This window comes from Chrysochloris asiatica, unplaced genomic scaffold (genome assembly GCF_000296735.1).
Source record: "Chrysochloris asiatica unplaced genomic scaffold, ChrAsi1.0 scaffold00014, whole genome shotgun sequence".
NCBI lineage: Eukaryota > Metazoa > Chordata > Mammalia > Afrosoricida > Chrysochloridae > Chrysochloris > Chrysochloris asiatica.
In genome coordinates, this window is record NW_006408532.1 from 8,882,348 (window position 1) to 8,897,409 (window position 15,062).

General features: G+C 50.1%; 2 protein-coding genes across 3 annotated transcripts; one reads left to right on the plus strand and one right to left on the minus strand.

Annotated features, from left to right (window-relative positions):
• Nucleotides 1-1,777: 1,777 nt before the first annotated feature.
• NTMT1 (N-terminal Xaa-Pro-Lys N-methyltransferase 1) lies at nucleotides 1,778-4,147 on the plus strand. The gene is made up of 3 exons (XM_006834860.1): nucleotides 1,778-1,988; nucleotides 2,737-2,989; nucleotides 3,815-4,147. Exons 1-3 carry the CDS (start codon nucleotides 1,827-1,829, stop codon nucleotides 4,069-4,071), a joined length of 672 nt encoding a protein of 223 aa, XP_006834923.1. The 5' UTR covers nucleotides 1,778-1,826; the 3' UTR covers nucleotides 4,072-4,147.
• Nucleotides 4,148-5,805: 1,658 nt separating this feature from the next.
• ASB6 (ankyrin repeat and SOCS box containing 6) lies at nucleotides 5,806-11,709 on the minus strand. Of its 2 annotated transcripts, XM_006834861.1 has the most exons (6): nucleotides 11,519-11,709; nucleotides 8,863-9,044; nucleotides 7,391-7,497; nucleotides 7,196-7,304; nucleotides 6,610-6,696; nucleotides 5,806-6,476 (listed from the first exon to the last, which is right to left on the minus strand). In XM_006834861.1, exons 1-6 carry the CDS (start codon nucleotides 11,629-11,631, stop codon nucleotides 5,809-5,811), a joined length of 1,266 nt encoding a protein of 421 aa, XP_006834924.1. In that variant the 5' UTR covers nucleotides 11,632-11,709; the 3' UTR covers nucleotides 5,806-5,808. The 2 variants fall into 2 exon arrangements, with proteins under 2 accessions (XP_006834924.1, XP_006834925.1); XM_006834862.1 differs by lacking the exon at nucleotides 6,610-6,696 and having other exon boundaries at nucleotides 5,809-6,476; nucleotides 11,519-11,631.
• Nucleotides 11,710-15,062: the final 3,353 nt, after the last annotated feature.

Sequence of the window (15,062 nt, forward strand, 5' to 3'; positions counted from 1 at the left end):
AATTACCAGCTGTTCGGTGGGAGACAGATAAGGCTCTCTGCTCCCGTAAAGATTTACAGCCTCAGAAACCCTGTACAGGGTGGCTATGAGTTGGAACCGACTCCACGGCACTTAACAACAACAGGCCAGGTGTCATAGTCTTCAAAGTGACTTTGCTCTTTAACACTTTTAAGAGGTCTTTTGCAGCAGATTTGCCAAATACAAATGCATCTTTTGATTTCTTGACTTTGCTTCCATGAGCATTGCTTGTGGGTCCAAGTAAAATGCAATCCTTGTCTATAACCTTTTCTCCATTTATCATGATGTTGTTTATTGGTCCAGTTGTGAAGATTTTAATTTTCTGTACGTTGGTTTTCTATACTGAAGGCTTCAGTCTTTGATCTTCATCAGCAAGTACCTCAAGTCCTCACTTTCAGCAAGCAGGGCTGTCCTCTGGATATCACAAGTTGTTAATGAGCCTCTTCCAGTCCTGATGCCATGTTCTTTTCCATATAGTCCAGCTTCTTCTTATTCGGCAGTCTCAGCTTACATGTCTGCATAAAAGGTGGCTACAACCCTTCCACAGCACTCCTCTGTCAGGCTCGGTGATTCATTGTGGTGGCCACATTGAACTCAGACTCAAATGAATGGGTTACAGTTCAGGGTAAGAAAAGCTTAGGGCACAGTTGTTCCAGTCAAGACAGTCTTTCCTCAACCGTCCCAAAAAGCAGGCCTCTCTGCCGGGGCAGTGTTACAAAGGTCTCCTAGGGCTGCTGAACGTCCTTACACTACTCCACACCGGCTCTGTAGATCGACATCCCTAGCTCCCCCAATTAAATGCTGGAGTACCCCAGGTTTCCTTGTTCTCTGGGTTGGGAAACTCACGGTTCTGACTCTTCCTTTGGCGCTTGGTTCTGCTGCTGCTGTGCCTCTGCTACTCCTCTGCTGACATAGCTTTCTGTCCCTGAGTTGAAGTCTCATGTGCAGGGTTCTTAGGATCCGAAGGTTGTACTCCACCACTGGGTCTTCTTTAATGGTTCATACCCATGTTAGAGTTCCAAGTTCTCACAGTTACAATGAACTCTTAACATCCACAGCTGAATCATGTCATTTTAGCAGTATCTTCTCCCAGCTTCACTTACCCAGACCCAGCTGGAAAAGAGTTGGTTGGTGGGAGTTACAAAGATTAAGTCTAGTAGAAGAAACATATTAAATAATTCACCACAATGTCACTTCCTCTGGGATACCTTTCTTCATCTCCCAACTGAATTAGGTTCCTGTGGTATGTGCTTTCCTCTTGTTTCTTCTTCCTAACCCTCACCAACATTGTAAGTATGTGTGTCTACACACAGTTTTTCTGTCAGGCTGTATCCCTGGTTGAGTACCTGGCACAGAGTCCCCTGCTCATTGTTAGTAAAAGAATGGGCCCCACCTTGTTTCTGTGCCTGAAAGTGAGAAAGGCAAGAGGAGCATGGAGACACCTCAGATCCCTCCTTTCCCCTAAATGTAGATCGTGATTATCTAGCTCATGGGGTCAGAAGTGTCACTAAAGGATTAGGAGCCAGGACTTTGGGCCTCTTGCTTTCATATGAAGACAGCATTGTGGAATAAATTGACTGCAAGAAACTGAAGGTATTATATCATCCCAGGGGCGGGAGTAGATTTGAGATACTGAACATTCCTCTGTCAGGCAAGATTGGGGGACCAGCATAACCAGGTGTGAGACTGGCTTTCTCCCTGGGGAGCCTTTCTGCCAGGTCTCCGGGCTGAGCTGACTTTCCTGTCTTTCTCACCCAGGACAGGCTCTGCTGTTGAGCACTCGAGCAGAGTCGTGGTTCGTTAACAACATGACAAGCGAGGTGATAGAAGATGAGAAACAATTCTACTCAAAGGCCAAGACATATTGGAAAGAAGTCCCACCCACAGTGGACGGCATGCTAGGGGGGTACGGCCACATCTCCAGCATCGACATCAACAGCTCCCGGAAGTTCCTGCAGAGGTTTCTGAGGGTAGGCAGGTCTGGTGTCCTCTCCAGGAGGAGAGGCTGCGGCTCTGGTGGCAACCCGGTCTGCAGGGGGCAAACATGTAGCACCACAGGTTCTTCGGTTGCCTGTATTTGACACCAAGGCCTGTGGGATGGGAGGTGAGACTTCCAGGTTGTGGACTTTGCTTTAAGGTCACCAGACAGAAGCTGGCTGTCACGCTGGGGACTGATGTGGAAGCTTCTCTGTCTGTTCAGTTTGGCCAATGATGCCATTTTGATTCCCCTGCCATGTTTGTGGGCATTCAGGGCTGTAGGTCTGAGCTGATCTGCTGTATGTGGACTCCCTGGGGTCTTGTTATTTGAGCCTGAGATCTGCCCTGCTCTGTACAGGCGGGGGTCTCCAGGGCTTGGCGCCTCCTCTGGCCCCTCCTCTCCTGTCTCCATCCAGGCTCTCTCCTCCATCCACATTCCGTTGTTCCGAATTTGTTGGACTTCCGTGTTAATCAGTTGTCCTGTTTCTGTTCTTTTCCTGGTTTAGCTCTTTTTATTTTCTGTGCTGTCATTTTAATGAGGTACCTATAAGTGGAAGCCAGCTTTCCTGTTAAAAACATGCAGCCCAGACAGAGTGTCCTTTACTTATATCTGTTAACAGTCCCCACCAGCACTGGCTAATGGGTCCTGAGTCCTGATTCGAGTCTTTCCTGGGACTTTGCAGTGACACGGTCTCTGGCTTTTCCATCTTTTCCTACAGCCTGCCTTTCTCTGCTTTTTAGGAAAGCCCCAACAAGACAGGAACTTCCTATGCCCTGGACTGTGGAGCTGGTATTGGAAGGATCACCAAGCGGCTACTCTTGCCATTGTTCAAAGTGGTGGATATGGTTGATGTGACAGAGGACTTTCTAGTTAAAGCTAAGACCTACCTGGGTGAGGAGGGCAAGAGGGTGAGGAACTACTTCTGTTGTGGTCTCCAGGACTTCAGCCCAGAGCCTAACTCTTATGACGTTATCTGGATCCAGTGGGTGATAGGTGAGGATTCTGCTTCCCTTTTATACCTTCCTGTATGTCTCCAGCCACTGAGGTTCCCCATGAGGTCCTGGGAGCCAGGCCTGGTGCTCCTGGAACCAGCAGGTCAGTCAGGAGTTCTTGTGTCCTCCGTGCATCTTAGGACTGTCCTGGAGACTCAGCCTAAAAGGGGGGTCTCCTCAGGGTCTCCTTCCATGTTTTGCTGGAACTCAGTACTAAGTACAACCCATTTGGGGGCAGTTTTTGTTGAGAAGTTTGATGAACAGTTCCTATATTCAAAGAAAGTGGAAAGGAGTTTTTATAAAGGACTTTTAAATAACAATAAGAAAAGCTTAGCATTGGCTGTACCTGTTGTTCCCAGTAAGCAAGCCCCGCTTTGACAGCCTGTCTTGCACCTCTTAGCTCAGCAGGCCACTGTGCTGTCAGCCACCACCTCCAAAGCTGGTAGCACGACTACTTGTGAAAACTCTGGGCTCTTGTCTCAAGAAGCCTCTGTCATAAGGGACTCTGTTTGGGAGCCCTTACAACACTGAAAGCTGAGGCCAGGTCCATTCAGGTGGGTGCATGGTGTGTGAGTCAGGGCAGGGTGGGGAAGGCATCAGTTGGGGGTTCAATCCAGCCTCACACCCAGTAGCTTTTGCCCTCAGGTTGGAAACTTCTGAGCCAGATTCCTTACATGAAATGGGATTTGGTAAAACCCCTCAGGTCTGCTGTGAGTCAGTAAGGCATCCTGTGTGGTAAGCACTTTACGTGGTGGCTGTGAAGCACCCCGTGGCACGTGCCTACATGCATCCCTCCATGAGTAACGAGGGCTTTTACCTTCCCCAGGCCACCTGACCGATCAACACCTGGCAGAGTTCCTACAGCGCTGCAAGCAGGGGCTGCGTCCAAATGGTATCATTGTCATCAAAGACAACATGGCCCAGGAGGGTGTGATCCTGGATGATGTGGACAGCAGTGTGTGCCGGGACCTGGAGGTGGTCCGCAGAATCATCCGAAGTGCTGGTCTCAGCCTCCTGGCTGAGGAGAGACAGGAGAACCTTCCCGATGAGATCTACCATGTCTACAGCTTTGCCCTCAGATGAGCTCTGGCTGGTCTGGCAGGAGAAACCCAGGGACCAGTGTGGGGGTGGGAAGGGAGCTGGCAGTTTTGAGAGCCAGAGGCCACTACATTTACCTGTCTGCCATCCACTCACTACAGACTTTATAAGGCAGACAGGGACCCAGGGGCCATGAAAGGATCCCGCCCCGTGCCTGCCTTAAAAAAAAAAAAGGGCAGGGGGTGGAGCCTATGTGGCTCTCAGGTGCTCCAAAGTGGAACTACAGGGATGTCAGCTGAACTTCACCTGGCCTTTCAACCACAGGTCTGGCTACCTTACAGGAAGAGGAACTCTGTTGTGGGCTTGAAACCCTCTGGTCTTTCCCCAGGGGGCGGAGAAGGGCAGCCTCCTGGGGAGAAATAAAGCCAGACAGTAGAACCTGGTGTTCCCACACTCTGGGCTAGAAGAACCATGGAGTTGGCCACACTGTGTAGCTCGTGGGAATGTTGTTTCTAAATCCTGTTTAGTGGTGGGACCTTGGATGTCTGTGATGAATGTGGCCATCACAACAGTCTGCAGCAAGGGGAGACATCTGTGGCCTCATTTGCTATACCTATGGCACCTCCTTGGCAGGTATTTTCAATCAAAAATAAAAGGGGTGAATCCCTATACTGTGAAGGACCTAGTCAGTCTAGAGCAGTGCTTCCTTTTGACAATACTATTCTGGTTGGAAGTGACCCTGAGCGCTGTATCTCCTCATGCCTACCAGTTCCTCTTATTGGCTGCCACGGAATCCTTTATCCTGAAGTGAAGGGCTGGGGCAGAAAGAATGTAACACAAGTAACAAAGATTAAGTGAAACCAGTTTAATTTTATAAATATATAGTTGTTGCCTTAGCTTATTCCCAAAGGCATATAGTTCTGCACACTTCAGTGACCACTGTGACTTTGAAATGGCTTTGTGGAGGGGTTAGTTTCCAGTCTTGATGGCTTTCTCTATCAGGTAAGCCGCTCACAATATGATATGCTAGGGGAAGGGCTGTCCCTGGTCATGCACATGGCTGCTTTTCACGCAGAAAGCATAGTCCTGGACCCTGGGTTTGGCACAAGTGAGCAGCCACCCCAGTACAGAGCTGCTTTGGTGGAGGAGGCTATAAGTGACTTGGTCCAAGAGGTGCAAAAGTTCCTAACAACTGGAAGAAAATCTGGTGGCCTCTATGTGACTTCTGCCCCAGCTCACTGAAAGCACTTGTATATGTGGCAGAAGCTGGGGTGAAGGGGCAAGGGCCTCAGCTTAGCTTCACCTCATAGGGCCTACCCTGCTTCCTTCCACTTTCTATTGTTTCTATGAAGCTCCCAAGAGTGCCTAGATTTAGCACCTCCCTGCTTCTCTATATGCTCTGTTGTTGTTGTTAAGTGCTCTGAGTTCCCCTCAATTAACAGGGAATACATTTACCCCAAATCTAAACCCTGTCACTTTCTCCAGTGTGGGTTGAGACTTGGGGGCGCTGCCAGAAGGAAGGGAGGCAGTCAGTCTCTCTGGAAGATGACAAACCACACCTTTACTCCCGGAATGATCATGGTTGCTGGGTTCTACCTGGTTTACTGCTTGCTCTTATTAAAAAGACTAGCCTCATCTCCAAGCAACATTATTTCATAGACAGGACCAAAGCTGCCCAGGATCAAAGACCTCTTCAGTAAGGTTGTCATAGGTACTTAAATCCACTGACAGGACCTGTTCCCTTTAGCCTGGGGTAAAAGCTAGAGGGTTATCTGGAGGCTGTCAGATGTCATCTTGAAGGGTACCACTGTGTTCACTGAGGAGGTACCACTTGAGCCTGTCAGGCAGAGGTAGGGCCTTGACCTTTACATCCACAGGCCATGGCTGAAGGTAGAGCCGGATGTAAACTCGACATAGATGCTTGAGGGTGGGAGGGTAGCTCTCCAGCTGCCTTAAGGAGAAGTGCAGGGCCTGGATCTTTCCTGCCAAGCTGCCCACAGGGTGGATGTCAAAGTTTTCAGGCAGCTGGAGTTTCTGGGAGTTAGTCACCATGAGGTCCAGCACACTTTCAGCTTTGTGCAGGAGGTCCAGCTGGCTTTCCTCATCGGTGCAGCCTGATTCAGAACAGAGCCTCTCAAAGATGATGTGAAAGCCAGACCAGCAGGACGCCCCATGGAGTGAGCAGTTGTAGGAGGCTCCAGACTCCAGCAGGAAGCGCAGGAGAGAGAAATGCAGTTTAAAGCCCTTGAGGCAGATATGGGTGAGGGACTCATGGGCCGGGCACTCACTAGGGTCTGCCCCGTGAGCCAGCAGTAGCTGTGTTACTTGGAAGCAGAAGCGGTTGATGAGCTGGGCCTCCTCTTTGTCCCCTCCCACTGTTTCACCCAGCAGGAAGATGATGCATGTGAACACAGTGTCCCCATCTTTGGTGGTAGCCTTGACGTCTGCCCCTAGAAAAGTCATTAGGAGACCAGATGATGAGAGAAGGCCTTATACCCTTGCCAATTAACAATCAATCTTTAAAGGCGGGTGCTGTGTGAAGCTGAGGCCTGGAACCAGATTCCTCTAGGAGAGAAGCCTCACCTCCTTGCAGCAAGAGCCGGATATTCTCAGTATTGTGGATCTGCACTCCGTCACTGCTGGCCAGAGCATGGAGCAGGGCAGTCTTTCCTGGTGGTGGGGAGAGAATACAAGGGATCACGGCAACCCCAAAGATGAAGATGGAAACAGACACCAAGACGACCAAAAAAAATGAAACTTGAAAAAGGCTTTGACTTCTGTGCTAAGCACAGGGTAACAGATTTTCTACCTGCACAAAATGGGAGTTGCAGGGCCAGGAGATATGGAGGATTTTTCTGGACACAGATGCTAACCTAAGACCTGGGTCTCCCAACAGGAAATCCTCATTCCCTCAGAAGTTGAGTGCACCCATTCCACCTTCCCACCTACCATGACAGTCTTCCAGTAGCCAGCATGGGGACAGTGAGGGCACTGCCTCTCTGAAGCTTCTGAACTCAGGGAAGTCAGCAAAATCCACCAGTGCGCCAAGTCACACAATGCACTTCAACTGGCTAGTATTTAGCCTGCCTATCGTAACCATCAGACCTGGGTAACCCTCACAAGGAGATGAGGCCCAGGACTGGTCCTGCTGCTCTTGTGGAAAACCCACCATGCTTGTCAGCTGCGTTGACGTCTGCTCCAAGGTCTAGGAGGCGCTGCAGGCAGGGCAGGCGCTCTGGCTCCTCGCTGGCCAGGTCCAAGGGGCTGCTCTCGTGAATCTGAACCAAGAGAGCACAAGCCACATTGGTTTGGAGGTTCCCACCACAATTGCCCCCCTCGAAGCAGGCTGAACCTGGGTGCTTACCCGGTCCCTCCGATTAATGTCAGCCCCATGGCGCACCAGCAGCTCCACCATGTCGGGCTGGTTTCGTAGGACAGCAATGTGCAGGGCAGTGTAGTAGGTGACCGGGTCTGAGGGTACAGACACAGCTCATGGATGGTCTTGCCTATTGGCACATTCTTGCAGAATTCCAGGGCCTGGCCTCCTATGTCAAACCCCAGAAGCCACAGGCACAGGCTTCTATCACCAGGAGGGGCCAGGACAGAATAGCTGTCCTCACCAGACATTACAGTCACTTCAGGTACTGGGGTATCCTAGGGGGCACATTACTTAACCCGTTTGGGCTTTCACTTCCTCTTCTGTAAAATGGGGCCATAAGATAGGGCATCCCTTTGCAGGGTACTGGAAGGAACACGGAGCAACAGCTCTTTGGCTGTCTTGGTCTTTGAGCTTGGCAGTGTAACAGTCAAGTTATCAAAGGTCTGATTTTAAACAGGCCCTCCTTCCTCAGCTCCTTCCCTCTCCAGGAGCCCAGCAGCCTCTGAGCCTCTCAGATGAGGAGGGAAGGCATGCCTGAGTGTATCCCCGCGTCAGCAGACTCCCTATCTGGGCCAGCCCTGTCCTCTTGCGTGAAAGAGAGGAAAGGAGAGCGGCTCCATCTCCATCCCCACACCTAGGAGCTAGTGACCACCATGGTCCTGCCGTGCCCTCAGCCCAATGCTTTCTCCTCTCCCTGTGACACGAATGAAAATCCAAGACAGCTCACAAGAAGTGGCAGAAAATTCCCTTTCCTTAGTTCTGGGCATAGTGCCAGCAGTCACATTTTCACATAAATGGAAGCTGGGATTTCTCTGGGAGCTGGGGAAAGGTTTAAACCAACCACACAGGAGAAAGGGCAACAAACGTGCTCTTGGAACAGAAGTGGTAGAGAGTCCTTGAAAGGCAGGGGCATTCCATGGTGGGATGCCACCTAATGTAGGCCTCTAGTCGTAACTCCATTAAAAAAATGAGCAGGAGCTCCTGAGAGAACAATAAAAACCAAACCCACTGCCAATAGGTTAATTCTGGCTCATAGTGAACCTATGTGTTAAGTACCTGGAGTTGGTTCTGACTCATAGTGACCCTGCACAAGGTTTCCGAGGCTGTAAATCTTTACGGGAGCAGAAAGCCTCATCTTTCTCCAGCAGAACAGGTGGTAGTTTCGAACTGCCGACCTTGAGGTTAGCAGCCGATGTGTAACCACTACACTACCAGAGCTCCTTAGTGAACCTATATAGGGTTTCCAAAACTCTTAAGTCTTTACAAGAGCAGACAGCCTCTCATCTTTCTCCCATAGAGCGGCTGGTGGGTTTGAACCACCAACCTTTAGGTTAACAAGCTAACACCTAACCTACAGCGCCACCAGGGCTCCTAAGAGAGCAGTAAAAGCAGGGTTTTAATATGGTCTGGCCAGCAATCCCAATGCCCACCCCTAGCCCCTTTAGGAGCCAGCTGACCTTCAAAGTTGAGGTTGGCCCCGTTCTGTAGGAGGACATCTGCTGCCCGTGTCAGCCCCAGCTCAGCCATCTTCAGCAGGGCATTGCTCACGCCTTCCTGGTAAAATGGGGAGTGGGCCTTCCTCTCCAGCAATTCAGTGAGAACAAGAATTCGCCTCTCCTCATTGGCGACACAGCTGGGCCTGGGGCAGGTGAGGGTGGGAACAGCTGTGGAACCAGCTGGCATAGATACCCTGTGGCAAAGAGCCCACCACCCAGCTGGTGGTCATTCTCCCGTGGGGTCATCAACCCCAGAGGCAGGGGCCCAGGCTCTGTGCAGCACAAAACCTCTCTCCAGCGGTTGATGACTCAGAGAGGGCCAAGCTGGGGCAGAGTTCTTGGATTTGTTAATGGAAAAAACTGAGTCTGTCTCACTCTCCTAACCAGGTTCCCAACTAGCCTGGCGATTTTTGTTCTTGACCTGGGTATAAAAAGCTCACACACAGGCTGTTAGGACTAAGGTGAACCCTCGAATCTGTAAGTCAGAACCAGACCCTGACAATCCTTCCTCAAAAAGTCCTTCACACTCAAAGACACTGACTGTCCCTGAGCAGCAGAGGACATTAGACCTGTCAGGGCAGCTCTCAAGGTCAAGGAGCAGTGGCCCTTCCCTCTCCTCACCTCACAAAAGGCTCTTAGCCTCCCAGTCCTCGCACTCCAGCCCCAACCCACCTACTTCCCCAGTCTCACCTCCCCAAATCCCCAGCCCCGTTAAATTAGTGTTAAGTGCAATCGAGTAGGTTCCCAGTTCCGGCTCACAGCAATTCTGTATAGACTTTGTTGTTATTGTTAAGTGCCATCAAATCGGTTCTGACTCATAGCGATCATGTATTGGGTTTCCAAAGAGCAGCTGGTGGGTCTGAACTGCCAACCGTGTGGTTCACAGTCCAGTGCTGATCCTATAGCACCACACCAGGAGTCCGTATAGGGTTTCCAAAGCTACAAATCTTTGTGGGTACAGAAATGCTCATCTTTCTCTCATGGAGCAAATGGTGGAATCCAACTACTGACCAAGTGGTTAGGAGTCCAGTGTGTTTATCTTACAGAGCTACCATGCTCCTGGCCAGCACTGACTACAAGAACAGCACGCTTTCCCCAAGAGCTCAGGCCTGTGGACAGTGCCTGCCTTTGCACGAAGTTCTCATATCTCAGGCTGCTGCTAAACCCTCTTGGGAAGGTTTTTCTTCCCCTCTCAGCGGCACCATCGGCATCCCTTCAATTGGCTGGTTCCGGTTTTGATCCTTACTGTATGGACAGGACTCCATCTCATCCCCTACTCCCACCCATCCCAATCCTGGAGAGTGCCCAGAACACTATGGATGATGCAAAACTAACCTTCTAGAACAGAGTTCCTGCATGATCTCTGCGGCTACTGGGGAGAAAAAAAAAAAAAGGCCATGCAGCCCCCTTTGTTGCCCTATCCCAACCAGAATGACCAGAGTCAAGGAAACACTTGCACACATTTCCACAGCAAGCTTCAACATCAGCAGAGCTGACGTTGTGATGAAAAAATCCTACATTCCTACAATTCCAAAAGATTCCCATCACCCCGATCTCCTTTTCATCTGCTCTCCACCGCACCTAACACACCAAACCATTTACTTAGGATTGTTGGCAGTCGCTCTCCTCTGAAGCATAAACCTCCATCAAAGAGACTCCAATTCACAGCGATCCTTTAAGTCAGAGTAGAACTGCGCCTTAGGGTTTTGGAAATGGTACATTTTTACAGGAGCTGACAATTTCACCTTTCATCCGTAGAGTGGGTTTGAACGGCCTATTATAAGATTAACAGCCCGGTTCATATGTACCCCTGTTGTTGAGTGCCGTAAAGTCGATTCCGACCCATAGCGACCCTGTATAGGGTTTCTGGGGATCAACTGGTGAGCTTGAACCACCGACCTTGCAGTTCAAACGGCTTAGCAGCCTGGCACATTAACCCACGGCGCCACACCAGGACTCCTAGATGTACCCCTTGTTGTTGTGAAGTATTGTAGAGTCGGTTCCGACCCATAGCGACCCTGTATAGGGTTTCCGAGGAGCAGTTGGTGAGCTTGAACCACTGATCTTACAGTTCAAATGACTTTGCAGTCTGGCGCATTAACCCAGAGCGCCACACCAGGACTCCTAGATGTACCCCTAGCGCATAGTAAAATGATGGATATTAACTGATATTAACTAGCGCATATTAACTGATGGATGTTCACTTTTAAACGCCTTTCCCATAAGTTTATAAACAGACCTGTTCGAGTATATAAAACACAAAGTCAGCTACAAAAACTTCATGTGTGTGCATGGGTGAAAATAAGATCCTCGTAGACTCCACCCTCCAAGTGGAGGGCAACCGGCAGAGGAGTGCACAGGGTACCGCCCAAAGGTGGAGGCCTTGCCGACACTCCACCCTCCGGCTGGCCCTCTTTCCCTCCCCCTCCTTCCCCAGCACTGGCTGGGAGCACCCGTCACCATTAAGACACACAATATGGGTCAGCGTGGAAGAGCTCGCCTTAGAAACCACGCAATTCCGGCCTCCCGGCTCCACCAGCTCGTAGTGACATTTATAAAGAAAAGCAGCGCTGGGTCCGAGCGGCCCGGGCCCTCCTTCAGGAAAGAAACGAGTTACCCGTCTAGGGGCTCCTGCCGCTCTGGGTCTTGGATCCCCAGGGAGCCTAGAATCGAGTCCACAAGCGGCTGGTACTCGAAGATGATCCTTCGGAAACCATGCAGGAACGGCATGGCGGCGGCCCTCGGGTGCTGCAAGAGCCGCGCTGTTCGTAAAGGCCAACACGCCGAGTGAGCGGTTTCCAGTGGCCGCGAGCCTAGCCTTGCCTTAGTTGGTCGCGTTTATGCTGCTACAGCGCTGAGCCTACGCCCGGTCCGATCCACCGTCCAACCCGCTATACCAAACCGGAAGGGGCGCTTGGGCTTCCGGCTCGCACTTACCCAGTAGATAGAGTTAGGTGCCGACAGCGCCCTCAGTGTACTCGGAGGACCAAGGCGTGTTCTGGAGCGCCACCCTGGGACGGCCCGGGAGAGTGACCCGGCAAAGACTTGCAGCCAAACCAGAGCCAAGAGGGGCCCGCCTCTTCCTGTCCCAGCCCAACCTAGACCCCTCCTGCGATCCCGTCCGCAGCCGCTGGGCGCCGTCCGAGTTCCGCCTATTGAGCGCCCAGGCCCGGGGAACTGCCAGCATTCCAGGGCAGGGGGTGGGGCTTCGAGCCCCGAGGTCCCACAAGTCCAGCGCTGTTCGAATCAGACCTCGGCATCTTTCCTCTTGTTCTGGCTTTCGGCTTCCCGCCCCTAACCCCGCCTCCCTATCCGCGCATCTCCCCTGGCGGGCAAGCTGAATATGGAATGGCAAAACCCTCGTCTCTCCACACTCCCAACCACCCCGTGGGCAGTGAAGACAGTTCTTTATCCCTGGGAGTTCCTGGCTCAGCCTGGCTTCCTGCTCCTCACATTTTCTGCCTTGAAGAACATTTTCATTTCCTCATCTGTAACATGGAAACAATAACCTAGGAGTCCTGGTGTGCTATTGCGGGTTAATGAGCTGGACTGCAAGGTCAGTTTGAACTTCAACGTTGGCAGCTAAAGCTCACCACTGCTTCTCGGAAACCCTATAAAGGTCGCTGTGAGTCGGAACCGACTCGATGGCACTTAACAACAACAACAACAGGAATCCTGAGGAGTCCTGGTGTAGCGCTGTAGGATAAGCACTAGACCGCAAGGTCGGTTTGAACCTCAAGGTGGGCAGTTCAAACTCACCAGCTGCTCCTCGGAAACACTATACATGGTCGCTATGAATTGGAACCGACTCAGACTGCACTTAAAACAACAACAGGATTCCTGGATTAAGAGTTCTGTAAATAAATGCAGGATGAAGTCGAATTAGGAAGGAAGGAAAACCTGGAACCACTGTATTTGAGCCATAGCACTATCCATTCTATAGCCGAGCTCTGATGTCTATAATTTTGGAAAGTTGGTTACGAAGATATGTTCCAGCACCTGCGGTTCACATCACAGCTTTGCTCACCCGCCATGCGAGGTTGGGAGCCTCTCTGGCACCCATACCTGCCAAACGATACAAGATGAGAAAAAGAAAAAAAAAGTTTACAGACATATTTAAAGGCAACTTGATGTAGCTTATTATGTTGTTAAACGCCGTGGAGTCGGTTCCAACTCAGTGAACTTGTCTAGAGTTTCCGAGGAGTGGCTGGTGGGTTTGAACCGTTGACCTTGCAGTTCATACCAACCTTGCGATCTAGTGCACTATCCTGAAGCACTACACCAAGATGGGCAGTATAAGGTTTCCACCATGAACAAACCAGACTTCACAAGAAAAACCAATCTAGAGCAGGCCCAAGTCCAGCTATGGAAACACAGTTGGGTCAAGTATGCTGTTAAGTGCCTTCCAGTCATCCTGTATGCAGTTTCTGAGGCTGTAAATCTTTGCAGAAGCAGAAAGCCTAATTTTTTTTTTTCTCCTATGGAGTGGCTATAGGCTCAAGCCGCTGACCTTGTGGTTTGAAGTCCAGTGCTTATTGTACAGAGCCACCCCTCTCCCCAACATTGCAGGAGGTGGGGCTAGATAATTGCTGACCATTATTATTGTAAGAAGCAGCTCTGGTAGCATAGTGGTTATGAATCGTGCTGTTAGTCTCAAGGTCAGCAGTTCAAAACTACCTGCGGTTCCTGGGGGAGAAAGATGAGGCTTTCTGCTCTCTTAAAGATTTACAGCCTCGGAAACCCTACGCAGTTGGAACCGACTCCACCACACAGAACCACCACCACCATTATTGGAGAAGTCCTGGTGTGGCGCTGTGGGATAAAACACTGGATCTGAAGGTTGGTTTGAGCCACAAGGATGGTGGTTCAAACTCACCAGCTGCTCCTTGGGAACCCTATACAGGGTCCCTATAAGTCGGAAACAATTTGACAGCACTTAACAACAAGAACATTATTGTTAAGCTTCCAAAGTTGTGCAGATCAAAAGCCGTCAAAACTCCCACCAGGCCCTCAAAACACCCTCGTTTGCCTCTCCCTCCATTACCTGCAGAAGGAATGAAGAGAATTGGGAAGTTGTTAAGCCCCTTTAGCCTCAGACTTCCTAGAAGGAACCCCAGATTGCAGGGTTCACAATTCCAAACACATTTTTGCTTTGGCTGTTGTGCCAGCAAAGAAGTATCTTCTTTAATGAAACAGAGAAATTTGCTCACATAGGTAAAAATGGGCATTCCCAGTTTGTCTTGTTAAATGAAATTGGTCACCTAGATCTGAATGAGACACTTATTCCTGTTGCATTTCGTTTGCCCCAGGCATTACCCAACTGCTGGGGGGGGGGGGGGGGCGGGCAGGAGGAGGTGAAAATACCTGCCCATGTTTTAAGGGTTGATCCTAATTCCTGGGAAACTTCCCACCATAAATAAATTGGTCCCAGGGTCCTGAATAGGGCAATAACCCACAGCCAACCCAGGGACTTCATAGTTCTTATCTCACCTGATCCACAAATGCTTCAGGATACAGGTGAGGACACTGAGGGCAGATATGGAAAAGGACTTTGGCAATCTGCATTCTTAAAGGTTAGAGTCAGAAACTTATACAGAGCAGCCTCTACTCTGTAACACATTGGGTTTGGTTTTTTGTATGTTAGATGCTTGGCATGCTTATTTTATTAATTTCTATTAAGCAGGAGCAGTTCAAAACTACCAGCTGTCCCACAGGAGAAAAATGAGGCTTTCTTCTCCTGTAAAGATTTACAGCCCTGGAAACCCTGTACAGAGTCGCTATGAGTCAGAACTGACTCCCCATGGCACATAACCAACCAACTACCATAGGTTGTTGTTGTTAGGTGTGGGAACTGACTCGACAACACTTAACAATAACAACATTGTTAGAAAAAAAATGTTATACATGCAATGTTGCAGCTTGTGATTTGATAATGTTATTATTTCATAAAGATACTGACAATAAAAGGAAAAAAAAAAAGAGAGAGAGAGAGAGATTCAGTTTATGTCAGCGTTGTTAGAATGGAACCCTTTGCTTGTCACTATCCCTCAGTCCCCAGCCTGCTGCTCAACACCAGGGTTTCTTTGCAGAGGAACAAACATTCAGTACCCAGTGAGTCCTGGTGTGGCACTGTGGGTTAATGCCCCAGACTGCAAAGCAGT